General features: G+C 46.4%; 1 protein-coding gene across 7 annotated transcripts in view; it reads right to left on the minus strand.

Annotated features, from left to right (window-relative positions):
* The window catches only part of DEPDC5 (DEP domain containing 5, GATOR1 subcomplex subunit), a 592834-nt gene that overhangs the window by 523353 nt on the left and 42758 nt on the right, over positions 1-26723 (minus strand). For all 7 annotated transcript variants that reach the window (XM_086942813.1, XM_086942812.1, XM_086942810.1 and 4 more), the window contains exons 6-10: positions 26581-26664; positions 18790-18839; positions 17641-17710; positions 14373-14451; positions 11269-11330 (exon numbers count right to left, since the gene is read on the minus strand). In XM_086942813.1, coding sequence (XP_086798939.1) covers positions 11269-11330; positions 14373-14451; positions 17641-17710; positions 18790-18839; positions 26581-26664 — 345 coding nt within the window. The remainder of the gene's footprint in view (positions 1-11268; positions 11331-14372; positions 14452-17640; positions 17711-18789; positions 18840-26580; positions 26665-26723) is intronic.

Below are 26723 nucleotides of genomic sequence, written 5' to 3' on the forward strand. Positions count from 1 at the left end.
CCTGTCACGGGTCGCTAGATCCCGGCTTCACGCCTAACGAGGCCTACTGCGGCCTGACCAGATTTTACGGCAGCCTTCTCTTGGCTCTTGGGGACGCCGAGGGGGTGCAGAAGGCAGCACCGGCATTGAGGAGAAGGCGCCAGGCTGCAACGATGACAGTAAGGCTCAAGGGCTAAAGCAGAAGTGCAAGAGCGCTCGACAGAAGTGCGACCTCGGAGGGGAGGCCCTAGCTGAGAAGCATTAAGTGGTCAAAGCGCTCGGTCCTCGTGGCGCTTTAGGGCAATTTACCATCACGCCTCAGGCAGTACTCTCAGGGCCCACACAGGGTCTCCACGCAGTAGTGCTTTTCAAAAGGGGCACAGCGCTTGCCAGTCAGCAGTTCACAGTGCCTCTCAAGGGGAATGCAGCGCTTGCCAGTCAGCAGTTCACAGCGCTTCTCAAGGGGAATACAACGCTTGGCAGTTAGCAGTTCACAGCGCTTCTCAAGGGGAATACAGCGCTTGGCAGTTAGCAGTTCCCAGCGCTTCTCAAGGGGAATGCAGAGCTTCTCAAGGGGAATGCAGCGCTAATAGCTGGTTGATTCCCCCACCAGTCCTGTGGGCCCTAAGAAGGTCTTCTTGGCGCCAGCTGGATCCTGCGCCCTTGGTAGAAGTTACTTGAAGAGAGAGGGGGGGTGAGTTGAAGGCTTGTCCAGTTTCCTCTGTAAATCACTTCAGGTGGTTCCTGGGTTCCCCTCCCGCTGGGCCAGATCAGTGTTCCTCACACAGCTTGGTGGGCAGCGCCTAAACCCTGTCACCCCCAGTGGCATAGGTTCCTGACTAGGCCCTACCGCCTGAGTCTCCTGCGTAGTTTCCCCTCAGGTCAGTGATGCCCCAACTACTCTCACTGGAAAGTTTCCTTCCCTTTCCTTATATAGCGACAGTTGTCAGTTGGCAGTGGCAGTTGGTGTCCCCTCCCCTGTTCTGGAAGGTTCCAGGAGCTTCCCTCATTCTAGCTATGGGCAGGCTGGCAGACTGGCATTGCAATATTGTTTAAGGGTTCCAGCCAGCTCTTGGTTACTAGAGTGCACCTAAAAAGACCACGCTGCAGTAGCAGGGGTCAGTGGCAGTCATCTTAAGGGAAGAGAGCACCTGCACCTTAGCATTGGTAAGCAATGGGGAGGTGCCCAGAGACCTAAGGCCAACGAAAAGTAGGTGAGAAAAATCAGGCAAAAACGAAGAAAAATAGGGAAGATCACCATAAAGCTTACAGGTCTAACAGTTACCAAGGGTGTTGTGTGAGTATTGCTAATCTATGCAGCTAAAGGAATTAAGAAATGCATTCTGACTCAATTAATGCCACAGAATTTACATTGATTGCATGACTGCTGAAAAGTGTTTTACTTGAGTTTGACCTAATACAAGTTTTGGCTGGTTGCTTTTTGTTTTGTAGGTCTTCTTCCGCTGTGTATCTTCCCTATTTCCCTTTCCCCATCTAGACACTCCAATTCTCTGTTACTGTATAACCAGCGCCAAAGCTGCTTGAAGGTGGGCCTCTGAGGGGTACTGTTCCTGAGGTTCTCAGGGTGTGACAGAGTAGTAGACACACGAATATATGATCCTCCCGGGGAGCATCAACCAGCATGGCCTCATTAGATGATTTATATGTCATGATAGCCAAGTTGATGGGTGAGATCATGTCATACCGAGCAGAATCTTCAGCACCAGTGGCTAGAGTGGATAATTTACAAAATAGAATAGACGCCAACCCTATTCCATTGACATCACTGAGACGGAACTGTGGTAGTAACAGTCCCTTCCTCAGTTCCATTTGCTCCTCCTGAGAGGTTCTTCCGTGATCCTAATAAGGTTCAGGTTCTCATTAAACAAATTCAAATGCACTTCATGGTAAGGCCTCAATCATGAGCAGCCTTTTTTATATCTTATTTGGCAGGGGATGCAGCAGCCTGGGCTACACCTTTAGTCAATGAGGACAAAACTTTGTTATACCACTGGTCCAGTTCCAAAATAGAGTTTGAGAAACTGTTTGACCGTCGAACTGTTTCGCAGTCAGCTGACCGAGAACTATTAAACCTACGGCAGGGCAACAAAGATTTTGTTACTTACTCAACACATTTTAATCCTTTGGTGGCAGAAACAGGGTAGCCTGAAGAGAAAAGAGCTGCTCTCTAATACAGAGGACTAAAAGAGGAAATGAAAGACATCATGGCACAGGTTGTGGTTCACAGCCTGTTACTTATTCAGACCTTATACATCTAACATTAAGGTTAGATAATAGTTTGGCAGAGCGTAAAGTAGAAAGGAAGAAGACAGAAACCAAAACATTCTATTGAACAAAACCTAGCCCAGTTGAGGACAACACAGAACCAATGGAAATCGGTGGGGTGCTTGGACCATTGTCCAAGGAAGAAAAAGAGAATTGCAATAAGAACAGCTTATGCTTATATTGTGGAGATAAAGTATATTTGAGAGTGACCTACAGAGCCCAACTCTACTAAGAGTAAGGGTTCAGAAAACAAGCAATACTGCCACAGAAATAGGAGTATGACAAGGGATCATAGGAGGTGTCTCAAGAACAAGGTGATGCCAAACTTTACAGAGTGCGATACAACATTTAATACTCAAGACAGAAATTGAGATCCCAGTGCAAGGAATACAGCAGTGGGAGGCAATGATAGATTCTGGAGCTATGGGAAATTTGACTGAATCTATTACAGTTATCAACTCTCAATAAGAACAAACCAGAGATGGTTATGGCGTGGATGGGACCATGTTATCTTCAGGCCCTATTACAAAACATAGTGAATTGGTGGATTGAAATTGCATGGACCATCAAGTACATAATCAAGAAACAATTCAGTTTGATGTTATCAGTGCTCCCCAATTTAAACTGATTTAGAGGATGCCGTGGCTAGCGCTGCATAGTCCTATCATTGATTGGAATCATTAAAGCATTGAGTTCAATTAAACCTTTTGTTGTGAAGTTTGTAATCAATCACAGGAGGCTAAGTCGGTGAACACACACTTGCATCATGAGACAGCAACAGCAGCAGAAAAATAAACAGTCCTGCCCAAACAGTATTCTGCCTATTTATACGTGTTTAGCCAGAGTAGTGGAGAAACACTGTGACCCCAACGGTCTTAAGACTCAGTGGCGTCACTAGGGTTGGTGTCACCCGGTGCCCGTAACTCATGGTGTCACCCCTCTGCTTGGCCACTCCAGGGCCCGGGATAGGCGTATTGAACTGCTCCCATTCGTTTTTTTAACTGTTTTTTTAAGTGCTTGTCCTAATATTATGAATTGTGTATAACTGTTAACTGCAGGTTTGACAATTAGTGTTTCTTTTGTTTTAACGGCACACTTATACACCTTGCCCACGTGGCTAAATACCCTCTCGGATGACTAGTGCGCTATACAAAATCAACATAAATTAACATTTGGCAAGAGTCCTCGTAGAAGTAATCCATCCCTTTTGTGAATTCGTCATTCATTAGTGTTTTCTCATTAGAGAAAAACAACATTTCTGATTCATCAAAATCCCGTTCATGTAGGGAAAAGTGGGTCATGGAAAGAAAAAGTAAGCATCTGTTCTAATATGAATGCACATAATTTAGCATGACAGATATTTTCGAGTTTAAAACGAAAGATACTCCTCAAGCTGTGACATAAGACACTTCCCCTGCTCTGCACCTCTTCAGAGAAACGGATTTTCACTGCTGTTGTTATATATTCCCTGCTGTATATACAGTTTGACTAGCTGGGAAGTGAATGCTGGCTCTTGCATGGCACGGGGTTCTTTTTTATGTCACTGAACTTTGAACCAGCTGTGTAGGTAGTCCATTCTTTTCAGAAACTGAAAAGAAACCCCTCTGGCCAGTGTGAATATTGGCTACCATATTTATTTGTCAAGAAGGCTGGACTCTTGATATTCCATCTGACACCACCTGTTATTCTCCATTGAGGAGGCCGGGGTGTTGGTGGGTAAGCACGAATTAGGTCTGAGGAATCTGAGGTGCATCGAGTGTGGATTTGTCTTACGAATGTGGATATATTTATATTTCACTAAAAATATGGATATGTTTGAACGTAGGTGCCTAACATGAAAATAATTCAAATTGTGCACAATTTTCATGTTTTTCGTTAAAAATGATCTCCTTTCATTGCGCATAATGCAAGTTAAATAAGTGCTTTTAAGAATGCACAGCAATGTGACAAAAATATATACTGTTTGCGGTTAAAATCTAGCCTGCCTCACTAAACCTTCGGGACAAGTTGTATCTAACAAACATAAGTGGTTTGTGGGCTCATCAAAGTAGGCAATCCATAAACTGAACCCCTTTTACTAGAGACAAAAATAAAATGATAACAAAATGTTATTATCACTTTCTTTTTTCCTCCTGCTGCGGCAGTGCGCGAGGGGGCGGGCGAAGCTGCAGGGGAGGAGTGGTAGACACTCCTGTGCGCAATGACTGTTTGGGCGGCCCGTCATGCGCACTCCCGTGTCTCCATGCAGGCTGATGTAGCCTGCATGAGGAACATGCCCATCTGTACAGCCCCTAGCTGAGCGGCATGTCACAGTGCTCAGTCCAATCACAATGCTCCTAACCTTGTGATTGGCTTAGGAGTGGGAGCCTGGCTGCCTGCTTCCTGTTCTGACCTGGGGTTGGACACAGTCAGCAGGAGAGAAGACTCAGGTTAAGTTTTTATTAATTATTATTTTTTCTTTGAGAGCATCCCGCGAGCCTCCCACATCCTCTCCGCCCGCGAGCCGTGCCAGCCGCCCCTGTTTGTTCACATTATTATAGATTTGCCGCATTTGCCAAATGATCCATCATCTGCAGCATACTCTACAGATTTTAACAAAAACAAAGGCGCTGCGGAAGGCCCTTTGTAAAGCTTGCCTGGCCATTTTTCTGTTGCTTATTGCTAAATTTGATGTGTTAAACTGGTACCTATGAGGTGCAACCAATGCACAAACATTTTCAATAACTGTTAAAAAAAAGACACAATAATGAAGTAAAACTAGCATAAAATGTGAAACATTACACCACATAATTGGCCTTTTCTTGCCGCATAATTTTCTCACCTCTGCTGCATAATTTAGCCCTTCCTACGGCATGTTTTCAGTGGTCCCTCTTATAGGGCACTCCTGATCAGCTGGTCTAACATGTCAGCATGTGTGTCGTTTTTTGGCTGTTTGCAGGCCTGTCTTATGGCCTGCTTGGTCAGCTTTTACTGTTGATTTCCCTGCTATGAACATTAAAAATGCCTATGGCAAGCTCGAACCCACGCTGTCTCCCTTTCCTTTCAAAACACTTAGACAGTATGACTTTACAAGCTCAAAACTGATGCACTTTGCAAACACATGTAACTTTTTTACCTTTCTAATTTACTAATGGAGGCCTATTTTCTGTCCTAGTCCAACCCTGGACTAACAGGCTAAATGCTATTTTGTTTTTAACGCTGAAACTCCCCTGTCAATTTATGTTTCTGCAAACGGTGTGATTTACTATCTGGCCTATGTGGAAGGGATCTGTTTATGTTGTTTTGTCTCAGTATGCCAATGTTCGTAGGGAAACATCATTTACAACGATGTCTTTTCCACGCTTGACGTTTTAAACGATCCACTTACCCCGCAAACGTCTCTTCAACGAGGGAGCCTTCAACGACCGTCTTGACCACGAAAAAACGTTCAGCGTGGGTTGGGGGGAGACGTGGTATTCCGTCCAGTCGTGCTGGGGGAGGGTTGGGAGGGGGGCTGGGGGGGCTGGGGGGGTCTCCCCCCCAAAATATAACAAGCGAGCGAGCGAGTTAGATTAAAAAAAAAACGCTCTGTGGTATTGATGAAGAAAAAGGAATGACCCTCCCCCAAAGACGTGCAGTGTACGTAAAAAAAACAGTCCTTTTTTTATTTTAGAAGACGTGTTTTGACGCTTGTTTCCATGGTAGATGGAAGTAAGGGGCTGCAGGAGAAAGACGTGCAGGTAAGACGTTTCTACCGTGGTACAATCCTTCGTTGTCAATTCCAGCGTGGTAAAGCCACTTGCGATGTAAAATTCGCGTGGTAATGCCATGCGTGGAACTTGTATTAGTTGAAAAATCATATATTCATGCCTCTCCACCCATGTCTTCACTCCTTCCAGGCACTCCAATTTGAACATGCTTTTATATCCAAATTATTTTCTACAAAGCTCTATTTTCGTGATCTGTGATTGTAAAGTTTCCAGAAATTTCTATTTAACATTTGCAAGTGGTTTCTAGTAGGCAGGCAGCATTTATGGCATATGCATCATAGGGCATGCAACGAAGTGCAGTAACTCGGAGGTACATTGGAAGCTCTAGTAGGGAGTAAAGTGCTCTTTACCCAGACACACAGCCTCATATGACATATTTACAAAGGCCCGTGTTATTTGAGCACGGAGCGGTACAGATGTGACGAACACCACACAGCCTCACCGCACTCAGACCCCTTGAGACCCGGCCCACTTAAAGTCCTGAGTCCATGCCTGTCTTATAATACCGTTCATTTAATCAATAATGGGTTTCGTCTGACGGGGGGGGTGAGGGGGGGTATTGCCGCCGCATGCACGCAAGAGTTAGTCCCTCTGTTAACGACCGCAGTGGCAGTTAGTTCTGCTCCACCCGTGATATTATAAAAACTCTCGCAACTAAGCAAGGAGATAGGACGGAGAATGCCTCAAAACACCTACCACCGGCAGGACTTGTGTGGACTGGGCACCGACGACCCACCTCCGCAATCCGCATGGCATCTCAAGGGCATCGTGGCGCGCTTTACTTTCATTGCTGCTCCATTTTCCTGCCAGGCCTGATGTTATAAAACTCTTTTTTCCACTCTTTTTAATGAAGTCGTACAACTCACGCTGCACGTAATTTATAACTGCAGAGAAGCAAACTCTCTGCGTACCGTGGCGTACGACGGTGCGCCTGCGTTGCGGGCGGAGCCTATGCCTGCACAATGTACTATAGAAAAAAAAGCACTGGCAGCAGCAGAGAGGCGAGGCTGAGGCTCAGGCTGCACTCCACGGTGCACTGCAGAGCGTCACTAACCAGATTGGTGTCACCCCCATGATGGGGTGACACCTGGTGCGGTCCGCACCCCCCGCACCCCCCTAGTGACGCCACTGTTAAGACTGCCAGACAGACCTGGTTCCTGGAGCCTAAGTACCTTGCAGTCGTATACCTTACTCTCATGGAGAAGGAGAATCAGCATTTAAAGGAGTATATGGACAAGAATTTAGTAAATGGATTTATACATCCTTCCAAATTTCCTGCCGCCTCTCCCCTGTTTTTCAGCCCGAATGCCAATAGGGAGTTAGGTGCATGCAAAGACTACAGAGCATTGAATGCGATAACCATAAAAAAACTTTACTGCTTCCACTCATCTCAATCCTCTTGGATCAGGTGAGATCAACAACAGTCTATACCAGATTAGATCTCAGAGGTGCATATCATCTGGTGAGTACCAGATGATATGCACCTTTGAGATCCAATCTGAGAGAGGGAGATAAGTGGAAGACTGTTTTCCACACCGGATTCGGTCTTTACGAATATTGTGTAATGTCCTTCACCCTCTGCAATGCCCCAGCAGCTTATCTGTATTTTCTAAACAAGGTCTTGCAAAATTACCTGGATCTGTTTGTAATCGCTTATATAGATGACATTTTGATTTACTTCCAAACGCAACAGGACCATATTCAACATGTTAAAACCACCTTGGGATCATTGAGACAGCATGGTCTTTACTGCAAATTGTCAAAATGTGAATTTCATGTAACCTGTGTGGAAGGCTTGGGGTTTATGCTAATTCCCCAAGGTTTGCAGATGTGTCAGAGAGGAAAAGTACAAGCAGTGCGTGATTGGTCCACACCACAAAATGCCAAAGACATTCAGAAATATTTGGGGTTTGCTAATTTTTACCACCATTTTATTCCTCAGTTTTCTGCCATTATTGTCCCAATCACAAGATTGATGCAAAAGATCTTGGGTTTAAGTAGTCTTCTGAGTATGGGAAGGAGTTCTATAACCTAAAGGAAGCCTTCACTTCTGCTCTTGTACTGGCTCACACAAATGTAGTCGAACCCTTTATTGTAGAAGCTGTTGCCTCAAATGAGGCTATGGGAGCAATTTTATCACAATGAAACCCCATATGGGGGCAAAGGCATCCTGTTGCCTATCTTTCAAAGAGGTTGAACGCAGCAGAGATTAACTCTACAATAGCAGAGAAAGAACTTTTGGCTATCAACCTAGCATTTAAAGAATGGCAGGCACTATTTGTTGGGGGCTAGAAATCCAGTAACTGTATACACTGATCACTGCAACGTATACTTTCTGAAGTCAAACAGAGCCTTGACCCCTCGCCAACTGCGTTGGACCTTTTTTTCCTCAGAATACAATTTTGTAGTGACCGTCCGCCCAGGTACAAAAAACAGAAAGGCAGATTCCTTCTCTAGATATCATGAGAGTGCCATAATACAGAGAACAGAACCCTCATATTTCATCATTCAAGCCCAACATTTTATAGGGGCAAATACCATACACTAATTCCTAGATGATGCTCTACAAGCCATTCCGTTGGTGGAACTTGCTAAATGGGTAGCACAAGACCATTGCCGAAAAATTCATGAAGGGTTACCTTTCATGGCTCACAATTGTATGTCCCCACCCACTCTCTTAGAATTCAGACATTACAATGGTTTCATGTGTCATGCATGCTCGGACATACAGGCCAAGCTAAAACACAAGACAATGTGTTACGTCATTTTTGGTGGCCTGAATTGAAGAAGGATGTATGAACTGTGATATGTGTGCCCAAGCCAAGGGAGACAGTTCCAGACAGAAAGGGTTGATACTTCCATTGAAAACCCCAGAAAGAATGTGGGACGGTATATCTGCTGATTTCATGGTGGGATTACCCATGTTATGGTGGCAATTGACAGGTTGTCAAAATGGCACATTTGATTACCTGCATTGGTGTTCCCACACCCTCTCGTTTGAATCAGTTGATGATGTAACATGTAGTGTGGTTACATGACCTTCCACGTATGATTACATCAGACCGTGAAACTCAGTTTACCTCACAGTTTTGGAAGGCATGGTGTGCTACATTAGGCATCAAATCCTCTTTCTCCACTATTTTTCACCCTCAAAGTGACTGACAAACAGAGAGAGAATTGGTGTATTAAGCAATATTTCAATTGTTTCCTTCAAGACAACCCTAAGGAATGGAAGGAGATTCTATGGCTTGCTGATTTTGGATACAATGTGGTACCTTATTCTTCTACTAGGGTCTCTCCGTTCTATTACGTGTAGTTAGCATCCGCATTACTTGTCTTTATTGATACTATACCAGCAGGATTCAGTAGCTCATATAGTAGAACATATAAGACAATTGTCTGACATTGCAAAAAAGACACATAAACATGTGATAGCAGCTAAAGAGCAGTACAAACGATTTGCTGATATGAAGGGACAAAAAGGGCCACAATATGAAGAAGTTACCAGGGTGTGGTTGTCCACCAAGAATCTAAAATTCAAAGTGCAACACAAGTTTCAACAGTTTGTGGGACCATATGTTATCCTCAAAAGAATCAATCCAGTCAGTTATTGATCGCAGTTGTAATCTTGGTTGATCCCTGGGACCACTGCCTGCTGTTAAATATTTTCTCACACACATTTACAAAGGAGAAGGGGTCCCCTGGGGACCCTTAACCGTTTACGAGTGGTTTACCCCCTACTTGAAGTAGGGGATAAACTGCGAGCGTTTTGCGGCAGCAAATTCAGTCACAAAACAATAGTACATGGCAGTGAGTCTCGCTATTAGGAAGGGCCCCTTCCTAAAAGCGAGAGTCGCAAGCGCTATTTTGCGAGTCAGTGACTCGCAAAATAGCATTTGTACAAGCTATTAACCTTTTTCGAGGTCGCAAACGGGCCGATCTCTTGTTTGCAACCGCAAAAAAGTGTTGTACATCTGGCAATAAATTGAATATCTACACAAATGAGTCCTCTGCCTACATGGGATGCTTTCAAACAAAATGACAAAGGTGTGTATGTGAAATGTGTACAGTCTCAAATTAGGAACTGCTGTTCAAAGAAAGTAACCCTACAGTAGTAAGATTGTGCATTGATCACAACAAAATAGAATATTAAAGCCTTGAGTTGAGTATCCAGACCAACTTTTGAGACTTGAACTAGAAATCTAAAGCTTTGAGCACCTGCAGAATTGGTGTCAACGAAGAAAAAGGAACATAATTAGTAGTGAGGCCCCAGTTTCAAAGTAAGTTCCTGAACAATCCATCAGACACAATGACAACCTTGGCTGAGGTAATAGGGCCAGCGTATCTTACTACCAAGCAAAGATCTTGAGCATAAACCAACATACAAAATGAAACTAAATGAAGACAGCATGATGAGAGCCAGGGCAATGGGTGAAAACAGAGAGCATCATAATAAGGAATTGTGTAAGTAATATTAGAACAGATACAGAATTTTTACTCCGACAGATATAAACGATCGCATGGACTACAAGCCTGATAAATGTAATTGCTGGATGAAAAGCAAGAGTTGTTGGGTATGTTATTTGTAATATGTTTATGTTTGTTTTGAAATGTTTTTGAACAAGACTTTATTGGAGTAAATGCTGGGACACTGAGCAGCTACCACATAAACAGCCTTGACACAGTCGTCTATTTCATAGTACTGATTCATTTTCTTGCACATTTGACTTATTGTGGAAAACGTTGGTACTGCATATATAACTTAAAATATGTAAAGAGCAGATTTTATTTACCGTGCAAAATAATCCAAACAATAATAGATAACATGAAAAGTAGAAAGATGTGCCATTTTAGAAAGACAAAGACAGAAAAACAAGAAAAGAGAACAAGAGGCAAAGAACATTACAAATACAATACAAAGAAAAGAGAGAAAGATTGAGAGAAAATAATTAAAATGGGAAAAACAACAACGTGAAATCACTAGGAGAAAATGGGAAATAAAAAGAAAGAGAAAAAATTAAAGAGAATAAGAGGAAAAGAATGAGACTAGATAGGAAACGATACAAAAAGAAGAGGGATGAAGGAGCAAAAGACAGGCAGAGCATAAGAGCACAATACAAGCATACAGAAAGCACACATTGGAATGGAAGCAGAGTGAGAGTCTGCAGGGTGCAGGTGACAAACTCCCAAGGAGCAAATGCCAAGAGAAATAAGTGAGGTCTCCATGGGAAAACTATTCAGATATTAGACCTACCTTCCACTTTGTGAAGAGATCTGATAAGAAGCCATTCACTGCCTTTTCGAAGTACAGGTCACCTGTGACAGAGCAGAGAACGAGGACATCGTGAAGAAAGCCATTAACCATGTGGCATCACACAGCACACAAGCACATGACAGGTAATTAGGACTCACTGGGTCAAAGTCTCACAATTTATGGTAAAAGTGCAAGGGTCAGTGCCATGGCTAGCTGGACATGATGGTGTACACTGATCTGACATCTCCCTGAAACCCCCACCATCTGTCATCATTCTACCATTGCCGGTCCCCCACTGAGGGCACATGTGGATGACCGAGTATACAGAAAGGAAGAAGGCCCGCTGTAGCCAAAAATCAGGCTTCCACTGCACCAGACACTATTGAGGATGAGCCTACAATAAAGGCAGCTGTAACATGGCGATCGGAACAGGTGGCCTCAACTAATACTGCTGTTGTGTGCTCGCCCGGGGTGCTGTGCATCACCAGTGGGCACCTGATGAGTGGCGGGGTACCGTACCAGGCCCGTGTCATTGCAGGCCCCCCTTCCTGAGAAAGCGGATGAGAAGAGCCTGGTGCCAGGAACTGGGGGCACTGCCTGGCGCCATTTGTGCTGGAGACAGTAGCCGTGACAGCGCCTCAACGGGCTGCAAGCAGGTGAGCTGAGAAATACCATGGAATGAGCAGGGGTATCCTTTCTTTCCACTCTCCCTACAGAGAAGGAGAAAAAGGCAGAGCAATGTGGACCAGGATGAACGGCTTCGCCTGTCAACAGGGCCATGGGCCTAGAAGCAGGTAACTAAATGAGGAAGTGAGAAGGCAGTCTGGTGCTGAGGAGAGGATCCCCCCTGTAAGCCGCTGGAGAGTGGAATTTGATATTGTTGCTTGAGCACAGGACCCATGGTCCCCAGAGGCAGAGGCCACGGTGGAAATGCATGCCAGTTGGTGGCAGGTGAACCCAGGAGTCCTAACAGATCAAACCGGGGCATTTTCTCCACCCTCTTTTTCGCTGTTCTTTTGCCAAACTCAATGACTCAAAAACTGGAAATTGCACAGGCATTAGAAGAATCCAATTTAAGTATCTCCATAAAGTCAATTTCCACCCACTAGTCTATGGCACATGGATAGAGCATGCTCCCCTAGTTGCCCAAAGGGTGCTTTTTTGCATGCAATCTGGACTTGCCTGGTAACTGCATGTTAATGGCAACAAATTCATTCTGAACTAGAAATAGTGGTGTGATACCCGGCGGCACTGGATCCTAAAGTAGCAATTTTTGGCATTATTGACTGCTCGAAAGGCACTGCAAGCTGAAAGGCTCTAGTGGGGATAGGAGTCCTAGTGGCTAAGAATGACATACCAAGAAGATGAGGAATGTGGATCACCCACATTGACAGAGTGGAGACGGTACAAATAATTATCAATAGAGAAAGCTGTTTACAAAGGGCAGGAATGTATATGGAAATACTGGAATACCTGGGACCTCTGGTGGCAAAAAGCAGGGCTCAACGGGCAGGAATCAGGGATGCAAACTTAAGTTGTTTGTCAACTCTGGTTATAACCAGAAGAACCAGATAGGAAGGGGTGGGAAGGGTGGGGGAACTGAAACATAAATTCAATGTATGCAACTTTCATATGGTATACCATGCCTGATGGTATGCACAATATCTGTAATATTAAAGGAAAATAAAACATTTTTCTTTTTCAATAAAGAGTGCAAGGGTCAGGCCAGGAACATTCACTGGATTTACTGGATAAACCTTCGCTGGGGTTGAGGTATCGTCAGGTGCCTCCTTTCTGGAAGGGAGTGTTGCCAGCGATTAGCTTCCCCAAACAAAGCCGGTGGGTATCAGAGACATGGAGCTCTAGTGAGTCTGAGGCACAGATAGGGCTGCAATTGCTAGTTATTCCTCAAGTATTAAACTCTTAACACCAAGAATTGGAAAATTAAGTGCAGACTATTTGTTTAATACCTGTTGAATAATATGCTATTTTCAAATGCACCAACTAACCTGGCCAGCTCCTTTATTTTAAAATGTTATTTTAAGTCATGCACAGGTCAACTTCCCCTTTGTACCTTTGTATGCAGAAAATATGCTGTTTTACAACACGTAATTGACTTTTAAGTGTTAATTTCACTATTTGCATTTGTGATAACGCTTTTTATGTAGCACACGCACAGTCAGGGGGCACATCAAAGCACTAATAAAAATATCACTACTACAACCCTCAGGGCACCATGCATTTCAAGGTGCTCCACTGTCCCATGGCATACTCAAGACAAGAAGCAGCATCAGTGATATTACTTGATGCATTTCAAATATAAAGGGAAATATCAGAGATTCTTAGAGCAACATTTGTATCGTGTAGTATGAGTTTTACTGCATGGCAGGTGAAATACATGTGTTATTTGTTTTATGAAATGATCTTGTTTTCTGCTATGAAATGATAGGTAGGTATGCATAAATGTGTTGTCCATATGTAAAAATCAACACTGCACATTGCATTGCATCATCTATTTACAAGTACATATAATATACATGGCAAAGATTGTACCTTGGCTAAGACTTCAAGAAAAGAGAATGCTTCAAACACCTATGACCATAAATCAAGGTCCAATGGTGCAGAAGTGACATTATTGACTGTGCTCATGAGCTCCACACCAATGTTTTAAAAACGTGTTCCCTTCCAGGCTCAAGAGAAGCAACCTGGGTGTGCGGGGGTAGATGGTTGGTGTTGTACAAAATGAATAAACAAGTGCCATTTTCATAGTTCAGGAGTTTGGGTTCTGTGCTCATTACTGCTCCATGAACCACTGGGGTTATTGTCCCACAAGCCACGCTCATCATTTAGTCTAAATGGAGCTGCTCATGTGACTAGGGGTGGCCACTCCGATAATTTCATGACTCTCACGATACAGCACCAATGGGTCTCTCACCATGAGCTCTCTTTAATGTGCATCAGTGTCTCTCAAGACGTCCCTCGCCACTCAGTGCACCTCACCATTTATTTCTGCATTTTACTGTGTATCCAATCCAGATCATCCCATTCCTCTCTTCTCCCGGGTACTGATATCTAACTGTATTGCTGCAATATCCCATACATACCATAGATGTCAAAGTCCCACATCTCACAGCTCATCTGGACTAAAATATACACCATTGCTGAAGTGGATCTGAAGACGACCTGTAGAAAGAGAGGGAATCAATGGTTAATCAAAGGGAGACTGGGGGGAAGCTATCTAAGAATCAGGATGGATCCTCTTCCAGGTGCACCTCTACATCTTGGGCTTTCTGTGTTTTGCTTTGGCACTCCTTGCTTGGAGGAAAGGAAGGACAACATAGGGATATGATCAATGATCTAAGAAAAGATGTTCTGGCGAAGGCATAATAATTTGGAGTTTAGCATCCACCCACGCCACCCCTCTACCACACACAATGGATTGATGACAACCACATCTGAATGAGACTGCGGGCAACCGGCTATCCTCGCTAGCTAGTGACAGTACTCAAAGGGTATGGAGGAAGTAGAAAGTGGAGGAAGCTGAAAAACAGTTGAGAAGCCAAAAATCTAATTCGGGCCGGAGGTTCACGGCACAGGAAGGGATATGGGTGAAGTGACCAACCAACCCACTCGGTAGGAGGCATCACTTGAGTGCATTCCCATAATAAATTGGCCCACTGAATAATACGGGTACATCAAGGTATGACAAGATGTCCAAAATAAATATGGTTTTAAACGAAGTCTCTCAATGCAAAAGATTTAAAACAACTCTCTGGCTAAAGAGAAAGCTATAAAAAATATTGTGGTCATCTTCTTGTGGACGTGTAGTTTGGTATTTGCTTCAAATGTAAACAGGCCAACTTTAGAGTTGGATAGATTGAGAGGAGTGAAATGGAAAACTATAACAAAAGCCTGTGGCTCCACCAGTGATCAAAGTTCTCTATTTGATTCCTGCACAGCATTCCTCAGGTGATCACGGGGTATTAGTGATGGGAAAGAAGGAGTCTCTTGTCACAGATGCTTCACACTAGAGACATAACCCAGGACAGTCAGAGAATTTACATTCTGAAGAGAAATGAGGAGAAAAAAGTAAAAAGAACTGCAGAGGCATTTAAAGAACACAAGCTGGTTGCTACAGTACAGTAAGACTTCAAGCTAAAGATACTATTTAGGATTGAGGTCTGAAGCGAATGAATGGTATGGAGGTGATGGAAAAGGTTTCAGGCGCTCTCAGAGTTTGTCATTTTTCCCGATTTTGAGTCAGACAAAGGTCACAGGGATGTTTGGAGACTAAAGATAAGCTATGTAACATATGAATGAGGTGAAATAAAGTAATGCCAATGGGGGTCCTGTCCTTCTTGGCCATCACCTTAGGGCAACTGAGGAACAGCAATCTTGATATAAACGACAATACCAACCTCTGTATGTGGGCGTTATCTTTCGGTCACAATAGTTTGAAGTGAGCAGTTTACAAACCACAGCTGTACATCCATGGCAGTCTTACTTCGTTTTGTTTGTAAGTTTATTTTCTGTAATTCACGGTGGCTTACTGTCATTTTATCCCTTTGCAAAAGGAAGTGCAAGAGGTCATCCCACTGGTGTGATATGGGTGTTTTCTCAGCCCTCTTTTCTATTCTCTGGCTAATGCCTCCCTCTCTGCATTGGCCAATTGCAACAGGATGTCACCACATACTGAGAGATGGGAGTTTCAGTAGCAGGTGCTCGATCCTATTTGTTATCATGTGTATCTTAATCCGCACAGGGGTAATTCACAACTCTTTACAGAACAAAGTGATTAACCTCTTACCATTCCCATAGGGTACAACAAGTATATCACTTCACATGTCTATAGTTCTGTATCTGTAATCTTCTGTAGTCTGTACAACGTCATTACCAGAACTTGTCCACTGGCAAGTCCACTCAGATCTACTATTGTCTCCAATGTGGACAGGCTACCCTCTCTAAACATACCCCTCACCGGTGATCCCTGCTGTCTCCCAGTGGGCTAACTCCCTTCTCGTATAATAACCCTGTGGCTAGGAGAATATATGGTCCATAAAGATTGATAAGATGCGTTTATACAAGTCCCACAAAAAATTGGACAGTAAAGGTGCAAGAAAAAATGCACCCCATGATATGTCCTTTTAGTCCATATAAGTATTGCCCACCTTCAAGGAACATCTGTACAAGACCCTAAACAAAATGCAATTTCGAATAGATGAGACACACCACAATTTTGGAGTAGCATGTATGTTAACAGTCAATTCATGATTTCATACAAGAAAATAATTAAGGAACTTCCAACTTATAGTGGTAACAGACTTCTTTATTTTTCTTGTTTAAAGGTAATCATACAATCACAGCAAATATCCAACGATTTTTGCTCTCTAATCACGAGGTCTTGATCAGGGCAAAGCTTTGAAAGACTGAACACGCAGGATGTAGATCAAAACGCCAAACATGGCCCTGTTGCAGCTCTCGCGATTGGCCCAAAAAACAGAAAAAGCATGATGGCTCAGGGCTCGCAGAGTAAAGGGACAGAACAGACAAAGGGGTGGGGATTAGAGCAGGAGGCCCAAACAGGAACAGGTAAAAAGAATGTTGGGGGGAAGGAACACATATACAAAGAGGTTAACCACTATAAGAATACAATTCTGCTTTTACAGTGCCATCAATACAATATGAAACATTTCTTGGTTTGACCATTAATTACTACATGGCTTGCACTACAGAGGAATTGGAAGAATTTGTTTTTTAAATCGTAATTTCTTTATTAAATGTCGAAAAAGTACACAAAACATTGCTGCATTCGTTCCTCATTGGAACAGAACATTCTTTAAGACATAACTATTGTATTCAATGAAGTATGCTAATAATAATTAATCATAGGCCATTTGTAAAGTGTAAATTCACTCCAAGGGTAGTATCTCGCCGATATTGGCAGATACAAGATGTTCGTTGTTACTCAAGACAATGGTAATCCATTTATTAACCTTGGAAAAATGAAAGGCTATTGGACTGTGTAATGTTGAAACCTATTACAATGGTATCAAACATAGATCACGGCAATGGATGCATTAGTCCATTGAGCCATCAGGCTCTCAATACCAATGTATTCACTATGGTATATTGGAAAGGGGAGGGAGAGGGAGAGGGAGAAGGAGAGGGAGAAGGAGAGAGAGAGAGAGAACCATATTTTGAAAACACATTATGACAATCCAAAAACATTCTGGACGCATACAATAGAGTAGCTGAACCAGAGTAACTCTAGTATCACTGTTATCACTGGAATTGTTTCCAAGAATGAACTCCGTAGAACAAGACGGATATAAGCAACCACTTGCGAGAGGAATGGAAGAGTTCCTCGCTTACCCGCGTATCCTCACTGATGTATCCACATGTCACCTTCTCACTCTTTACCCACAGCTCCCCTGCCTGGGCCCTGCAAAGGGAAATGATAACCAGAAGTTTAGGCTCTAAAGAAACCTCCCCGACAAGTCAAACAGCACATCGGCTACAAGAATATTGTTCTACAAAAATATCAATGACCAGAATATGGGCAAGGTAAAGTATATATAGGTGAGAACAGATTTACTATTCTAGTCTCCACATCTTTGCGCCCTGTATATATAATAGCATGAAGGTACATATGTGTGGAGTTTAGTATAGTAAACCTCTACTTACTTACATTTTTGCTATGATACTTTTGAAATTCAATATTTACTAATCTGTATTCTGGCAATATTGCTCTACATTTTTCTTCCTCTGCTCTTTTCAATGTTCTCAAACATTTATTTCCCTTAATTCTGTTTAATTTCCTCCATCAGTTTGTTTTGGGTTCTCTACTTGACTTAACTTTTGTTTTCCTCCATTATCTCACTTCATTATTCGTTTCCCCTTTCTCTATCCTTTCCATTCAGTCTCATGCTGATAACACACTTCACTGTCTCTTCATCATTTCCTTTCTTTCTTTTCATTGCTATCCATCCATTTACTAAAATGTTTCCCTTGGGTTTCTCACAATCATTCCTGGTTCCTCCATTATATTGTTCCAGTTTCTCTCCTTTGTGTCCGTTTTGTTTTCTCAGTTTCCCTCTTTTGCTTCCCTCGATTCTCTTAAGAGTTTTCCCCTTTGCTTCCCTTCTATCTGCCTTTTTCTCACTTCAATTTCTCCCATCAGCTCTCTTGATTTCTTCCCTTTCGTTTCCTTCCTCAATTGCCTTCAGTTTCTTTTGGTGTTTCTTTTCAGATTCCTAAATTGCATTTCTTAATTTTTCTTCGCCTGTTTCCTAATGTTCTCCCCTTGTTTCGATCAGCCATTCTTTTCAGTTTACCTCAAAGCCTGCCTTCAGTTTGCTCCACTGTTTACATTCAATCCCTCCCTTCTCCTGCACTGCTGCTGTGGGTTTGCATAGTTTTACACTTGGCCGCACTGAGTCTTATATGTTATCCCTCTGACCACTGTTTCAGACCAGATAGGGATGGGAGCTCTGTAGAAGTTGATTACAGTTCAGCACTTACCGGATGCCAGCAAGCTCCACCTTCTGTGTGATGTACGCACATGTACTGACCTGGGAGTGAAAGAAGAGGGGAATACAACAATCACAAACCCTCCTTTCAAACTTACCCCCATGCCGCTCAGCATAATATTAAATCTTTCCCTCTCTTCTCTCATCAAATTATGATATCCCCTGAACCAATATATTAGTAACCAACTCCTTTCAGCTCTATCACATCTGTGCAATGAAAGTGTACATGGCACAGCCCCATATCTACCTGCTCGTCTTTATCTTCCTCTTTTGTTTCTATGCCCACAAACCCCTGCCCCTCCCAAGTGTGATTTCTACCAATTTACACCCCTCCCACCCAATGCCTCTTCCTCAGTAACACAGCCACAAGTGGCTAATTCATCCTACTCCATGACCCTTCCCTTCAGGGGAACTGTCTGCCACAGTTATAACTTCATAACTTCCTTATTCTCAGTAGAATGGTTCCTTTTCTACACTTTACATACTCCCTCATCATTTTCAGTGCCAATGGGTCATTTCAGCCCTTCCCATAGCTTTGTCTACAACAGTGGAGTTGTTTCTGTAACTCAGGCTCCCTGCTTCTCACTTCACATATTGCTAGAGGGTGGACAATGATCCCCAGCACTTCAGAGTGAGATGGTTGCTTACAACAGACACACTATCCATTTCCCTTGACCCAAAATTCACCAGGTCTTCTTCATCCTCGATTGGAGTGCTTCTTTCAATTACCATAGGAGACGTTTAAGTCTTTCATCCCCCCGCCAGAAGGTCTGCTTCACCCCATGTCTAAAGTGTGTCTCTTTAAATGTCTAATCTTTTTTTTTTTTTTTTTTTTTTTGTTGAAAACCTTTATTGATTCTTCACAGATTAGTACACAGCACGTGGCCTACAACCCGACCGGGCCGGCCGCTAACATGGCGTATAAGCAATAAATATGCAGTAACACAGTACATGCTGTCATGAGGACTTGAGGATAAGGCACCGAAAGGAAATTGTGAAGAAGGAGTTGCGAATGGTCCTTGCCAAATTATGAGGTGTCCGTTTTTTGTTTAATACCTAAAAAGAAAAACATTCAAACTTCGGGAAATCACGTTGCCATCGACACAAGAAACTGAATGCCATGCAGGCGGAAATGTGCCTCTGAGTCCATTCAATTTGCGCTTTTCACATTTTGGTAAGTACCGTAGCAATTGCCCCATTCCGTTATAACTCCCCCACCCAGTGCAGCCCCTACTCCCACCCCCATGCCCTCCCCTCTCAGTCACTCATCCTCATCCGACTCCGGTGTGTCCCCTTCAGGGAGTGGCTCACAAATCTCACCCCGGTAAACATTCCACGGGGACCAAACTTTGTTCCACTTGGCCGGGCACCCCCTGGATAAATACACCGCCCGCTCCGTGACCATGGTCCTATCCATATTCACACACCATTGGGAGGCCTTCGGCAGATCTGCCACCCCCCAGCGCTGCGCGATGTCCCTCTTCGCCATCATCATACCAATCGTCACCCAGATGCGACCATGTCGGGACAGGTCAGTTGGTTCCCACACATTAAGAAGACAGCGACGTGGTTCAGGAAGCACTGAGACCTCTAGGACTTGTGAGACGGTGCGCATGACCTGACGCCAGTATGTTTGTATGAGGGAGCAGTCCCAGAGTGTATGGAGTAGTGTGCCCTCCTCCCCACAGCCGCGCAAGCAGAAGGGGTCAGGGGCTCGCTGTATGCGATGAAGCAATGTTCTGGTGTAGTATGTCCTGTGCAGAACCTTGAGTTGGATGAGTCTCATTCTAGAGGATATGCCCGCCTCTTTAGGGGATGCCAGTGCCTCGTTCCATTCGTGTTCATCCATCTCCCCCACGTCCTGCTCCCATTTTCCCTTAAGAGGCACTAGCGGGTCTGGGGAGTTATTCAGGAGTTTCCGGTAGGTAAGGGAGGTGGCCTTCTCCACCATATAGTCAGTTAGGAGGCGATCCTCTAGCGGGGATGACTCTGGGAGAGTTGACCCCACCGGAATAACCGCCAGCAGAGCATGACGCACTTGAACATACCGATAGGTTTCATGTGGTCCCATTTCGTAGAGTTCCTTCAGGCGGGCGAACGTGATGACAGCCCCATGGTCCCACATGTCTCCCACTGTTGAGATGCCTATGTCGTCCCAGCGGGAGAACCCTTTACTGGTCCGAAGGTTGCCCAGAGCACGCGAATCCCAAAGCGGGGTGAGCTTAGTGATAGTATCTTTCCAGCCTAGCGCAGCGGTGGCTGCGTGCCAGACGGAAACTGTGATCTTCGTGGGCCCCCTCAACAACCTGAGCTTACGCCTGTCATAGAGCGGGGCCAGCAGGGTACCCGCCCCCAGCTGGGTCCGATCCGCCTGGAATGCAGGGTCCGATTGTGATGCATGCAGCCATTGATTAATCGGTCTAAGCTGAGCCGCCCAATAATAAAGTTGAAGGTTAGGGAGTGCGATGCCACCCTCGTACCAACCTTTACAGAGTTTGGCGTGAGCTATCCGTGCCGGGCGATTGTGCCATAATAGACTGGTGACCACTGCCGCCACCCTTTTGAAGTACCTGGGGGGCACTGCAAAGGGGGTGTTGTCCAGAATATACAGAAAGCGGGGCAGGGATTTCATCTTAAAGAGGGCTGCTTTTCCCAGCATCGTTAGCGGTAATCCTGCCCAGAAGCTTGCATCTCGCCTGAGGCGGTCCAGCGGTGGCTCCAAGTTCAACTTTTCAAATTCCGTCGGGTCACTCGTAACATGAACACCAAGATATTTGAAGGACGTGCCGGCCAACCGCAAGGGGCAGTCTGAGCCAACCGTGGGCGGGCCGCCCGCCAGGGTGTATAGTTCAGATTTAGTCCAATTAATTGTGTAGCCCGACACCTCCCCATGGGCATTGCAGATACTTAAAAGAGCCGGGATGCCACGGTCAGGATCCGTCAGGTATACAAGCATATCATCCGCGTAGAGCGAAATGCGGTCTTCCCAGCCCTCCCTCCATTGGATCCCCTTGAGCAAGGGGGTGGTCCTGATGCGGATTGCCAAGGGCTCTAGCGACAGTGCAAATAGTAGGGGGGAAAGAGGGCAGCCCTGCCGAGTGCCGCGTCTGAGCGGAAAGGAGCGCGAAATGTGGCCATTCGCCACCACATGCGCTACCGGCCCAGTGTACAGCAGTTTAATCCAGGATATGAAAACAGGGCCGAAACCCATGTACTGGAGAACCTCGAAGAGATAGGCCCATTCAACCATATCAAAGGCCATCTTGGCATCCAAGGCCAAGATGGCCGCTGGTTCGTCGAGTTCATCCGTTTTGGCCAACACCCCATGCACCCGTCGTAGATTGAGTGAGGTGTTCCTGTGGGGCATGAACCCGGACTGGTCTGGGTGAATTAGATCAGAGAGGTGGGGCAGGAGACGATTTGCCAGCAGTTTCGCCAGGATTTTACTTTCTGCGTTGAGTAAGGATATAGGGCGGTATGAGGAGCATTCCTCCGGAGGTTTGCCAGGCTTAGGGATAGCCACTATCGTGGCCGTTCGTTGGTCTAACGGGAGTACCCCCGCCATACGGCACTCCTCATACATTCGAAGCAGGTATGGGCTAATAACAGCAGTGCGGTCCTGGAACCATTCAATTGGAATGCCGTTTGGTCCGAGCGCCTTGCCCGTATGCAGGGCCCCAATGGCGATCCGCAGTTCATCAGCAGTGAACGGCGTCTCAAGCTCAGCCGCCGCCTCGGGCAACAGCGCCGGGATGTGCAGATCATACAGTGCGCTTTGGGCCGCAATGGCCGTGACGTCCCGCTCCGGGGTGTAGACTTTCTCGAAGTGGGCAGCCAGCTCTTCTACTATCCGAGCTGGGTCCGTGTGAACGTTCCCCAGGACATCCCTGACCCGTTGGATCCCCCTGGCACTCCCGCCCCTTTTGTCTAGCCAGGCCAGCATCTTCCCTGCTTTGTCCCCCAGATCGTACACTCGGTTTTGTGTGTCAGAGATGTGACCTTGGGCAATGTGTCGAGCATGGTCTGTATAGAGACGCTGGGCCAGCGTGAGCGCATGCAGTGTGTCGTCAGTGGGGCCCGCTTCATGGGCTGCGGTTGCGTCGCGCAGTCGTATCTCGAGCGCCAAATGGTCCGCCGCCTGTTCTCGCCTATATGAGGTTATGGAGCTAATGGCTTGCCCCCTCAGGACAGTCTTATAGGCCTCCCATAGCACCTCAGCCGAGGCCGCGGTAGGCTCGTTCTCTATAAAGTAATGTGTTGTGGCGGTCTGCAGTGCTTTTCGGACCTTCGGCACCTTAAGATATGAGGCATGCATCGGGAAGACACGGTGGCGTGAGCGTGTTTGTGAGGTAATGGTGAGAGTCAGTGGGGAGTGATCCGAAATGCCCCTTGGATGAATGAGCACCTCCTCTACGCGCTGCAAACCATCCCCGAGCGCCAGAAAGTGGTCTATGCGGGACAGGCTATTGTGGACGGCGGAATGGAAGGTGTACTGTCGTGATGTAGGGTGGACGTGCCGCCATATGTCTACCAGCCCCAACGCCTCAAGGAACCTTTGGAATCTGGAAGGACCCCCGGGGAGAGCGGGTGCGGGGAACCTGTCGAGTAGTGGGTCGGCAGGGGAATTAAAGTCCCCGCCCAACAAGGTGTCACCCTCGGGGAGGGACAGTAGGAAATCGCCTAGGGCAGGCAGCATCACAGAGTGTAAGGACGGCGGGATGTACACTGATACTATTGTCAGGGGGCGCCCCTCCCATTGACCACTCACTGCCGCAAAACAGCCCTGTGAGTCGGTTTTTGTGCAAATGGTGATAAAAGTTGAGGATTTTCTAAGCAGGATACCTGTGCCCCGGGACCCAGTGGAAAATTCGGAGTGGGCCAACATTGAGTACCCCCGCCTGTCCAGGGCCTTGGTGGCAGTACCCATTAGATGGGTCTCTTGAAGGAGTATGAGGTCAGGTTTATGTCGCTTGACCTCGGACAGAACCAGGCCTCGCTTCACTTTATCACCCAATCCACGCACGTTCCATGTCAGAAGCTTGAGGGAGGAGCCGCCCAATCGCGTCTCACCCGCCTGCATCACGTTACGGCGCTCACCCACCACCCTCGAAACTCAGGGGCCTGAACCCGCAGCACATGGCCCGCCCTCTCAACATCGTTCCAGTAAACAGCACAGACCATTCTACATTGTTCATACGATAGCATGAATTTCCCGTAAAACCAAACAAGTCCCCCCCCCAACACCCCCCACCCTGCCTCCCTGCCAAACGGACTCAGAACTGCCCGCCACCCCAACTTAGCAGAGCGCTCAACCCATAGCTGAAACAGAGTACTTGCACGTCGGGGGAGAGTGTCCCCCAAAGCAGGCGGTCCCTCTGCAGCCCTCGGGCGTCCGGGCCAGTGTCCAGTAACGGCTCAATAGAGAATCGGTGGGAGTAGAGTTCAGGAGTAACCCGATAGTCCCTTGTGGCATCTTCATTTGCCGCCAGCCGCTCCCAATTGGTCTTGTGGTGGTGTTCCATTCTCGCTGGTCCTGGATGGGGAGCGGGAGCCCCGCCGGCTTGTCCCCCCCGATCTGTTGCGTCGACGGTTAGAGGTGCGGTCCACTGTGCGCCAGCCATCCAGCCATTCCCTGGCATTCTCTGCTGAGTCGAAAAACCAGACCTTCTTATCCGCTACCACTCGTAGCCGGGCCGGAAACAGCATGGAGTACGGCAGTTCTTGGTCGCGAAGCGACTTTTTAACTTCGAGGAAAGTCCTCCTCTTGCGGGTGACCTCCGCCGTGTAGTCGGGGAAAAAGGAAATCCTTGAATTCTGGATTTGGATGGGCGGTGCCACCCTAGCGGCCTGGAGGACTGCATCGCGGTCTCGAAAATTGAAGAGTCTCGCCAGGATGGGGCGCGGAGTTGCACCCGGGGTGGGCGTCCCGCCCGGGACCCGATGGGCCCGTTCTACTGTGAAGAAGTTTGATAGTCCCTTCGGGGCCAGTTTGGTCTTTATAAGGTCTTCAACATATAGGTCCATGGCCCCCTTTGTTTCAGACTCCGGGACCCCCAAAATACGGACGTTGTTGCGTCTGGAACGCCCCTCCTGGTCGTCCAGCTTACTTTTCAAAAGTTTATTGTCCGCCTGCAGCCTCTCCATTGCCACCTGCAGGTCCGAAACGTCTTCTATCAACGATTTGGTCACTACCTCCACCTGCTTCACCCTTTCGCTCATTTTCTGGAGGTCGGCTCTGATCAGGGTAACCTCCGCCGCGGTCGAACCCACCGTGGCCTGCACCTGCTCCAGTGTCCGTAGCACGTCGTCCAGCGTGGCCTTTTTTGCGCCGTCATTGTCAGAACCCTTCCCCAATGATTTGCGCTGCTCCGATTGTGTGGCCGACTGGCCCTCATAGGCATATTTCCCGAGCCTCGCTTGAGCAGCATTCTGTCGCTGTCCCTTCCCCGCCATTGCTGTCCAGTGAGACAAAGTCCAAGCTGGAACGGGCAGGAGGTCCGCCGCTGTCCACGGGGGGGGGGAAAGGGAATGCAGGGGGGGTTCAGCAGTGGTGGGATGCCAACGTCCGCTGGTACTATGCAAGTGTCGCCGGCCGCCGCGGAGCGTTGGCGTCCTCGGCCAATTCAGCAAAAATGGCGTCTGGTGCCGTGCAGGACCTCCGGTCCGCGCCGAGCGCAGCCAAGGGGCACAGATGCCCAGCGTCACTGTGTATTCCACGGGAGGGATAGAGCAGCCGGCGGGGAAGGATCGCCAGCCAAAGGTGTCGGGCGATGGCGTCGTCGGCTACTTCCGGATGGTTGCGCCGGGGAGGATGAACTTCCGCCCGGCCTCAGGATCCACTCGACACCGCTGCTCGCCTCGTGTCACCAGGCCCGTTCCGCCCAAGGGATGGAGATGAAGTTTCGCCCCGAAATCGGGGTCCAGGCACTCCCAAATTTTCTGCGCCGGTGCCGCCCGGTCACCGCACCCAGTACACCCTCTCCGGGCTGAGTAGTGCGCGGATTGGCATGCGGATTGTTGCGGGAAGCCGCCTAGCTACGGGAGCCTCTCTAGGTTGCTGCCGCCATCATCGGCTGCTAGCCACGCCCCCCCCTAAATGTCTAATCTTGCAGGTTTAGCTATCTGCTAGGATCTTGTAAATATAAAATTAATACAAAACAATGCATGCATATAAATACACAGGGTCATTGGGTTAGCCACTGTCTATTCAAGTGTCATTCACATTTTACTTCCATCCAGAAGATAACATACAGAGCCTGACAATGGGCCAGCCCACCTCCGCCACTGTATCTATTGCCCTCTCAGTGACAGCATTTTTGCTCAATCACATTTGCATCTTGTAAATGAGTGCATTTTACTGGTAGCGCTGGCCAGACACTGCTTTACTTTTCTTAGTGCATAGTAGCCCCCATGCCGATTCCTCAGGCGCTCTAAATCTATTTTTCTATTTACCTGCATCGGCTTGCAATACAAAATAAACCAAAAATTAACTATCACACCAGAGATATTTATAGCTTGACAAGACCAGCTGTCTTTGCCAATGCCAGTTTCCCTTTGGGGCTACTCTATCTTAGGGGCAAACTAATGCTATAAACCACCCAAGGACCCCGAAAGGAGGGTTCCCTTTCAGCATTCCATGACACTTTCTCCTACTAATATACACTGTGGACAGCCAGCCTTTGGGAAAGCATTGTATGCCAACAGCGCTATTTGCCATTCAACAATCATAACTTGTTCAAGGCAACACAGCAGTCCAGCGGAGTGGAGTAAAAGAGAAGCTCACCAAACTTCGTTTCAGCCTCCACATATCTCCTCGCCCAATGTACTGGTCCTTAAAGGTTAGCTCCACAAGGTCTAGAGTAACATCCTACAAAGAGATGCAAAGATAAACAGATGTCATTTTCTGATGTTATCCACAGTCCACAA

The sequence above is a fragment of the Lissotriton vulgaris genome, chromosome 11, assembly GCF_964263255.1.
Source record: "Lissotriton vulgaris chromosome 11, aLisVul1.2, whole genome shotgun sequence".
Lineage (NCBI taxonomy): Eukaryota > Metazoa > Chordata > Amphibia > Caudata > Salamandridae > Lissotriton > Lissotriton vulgaris.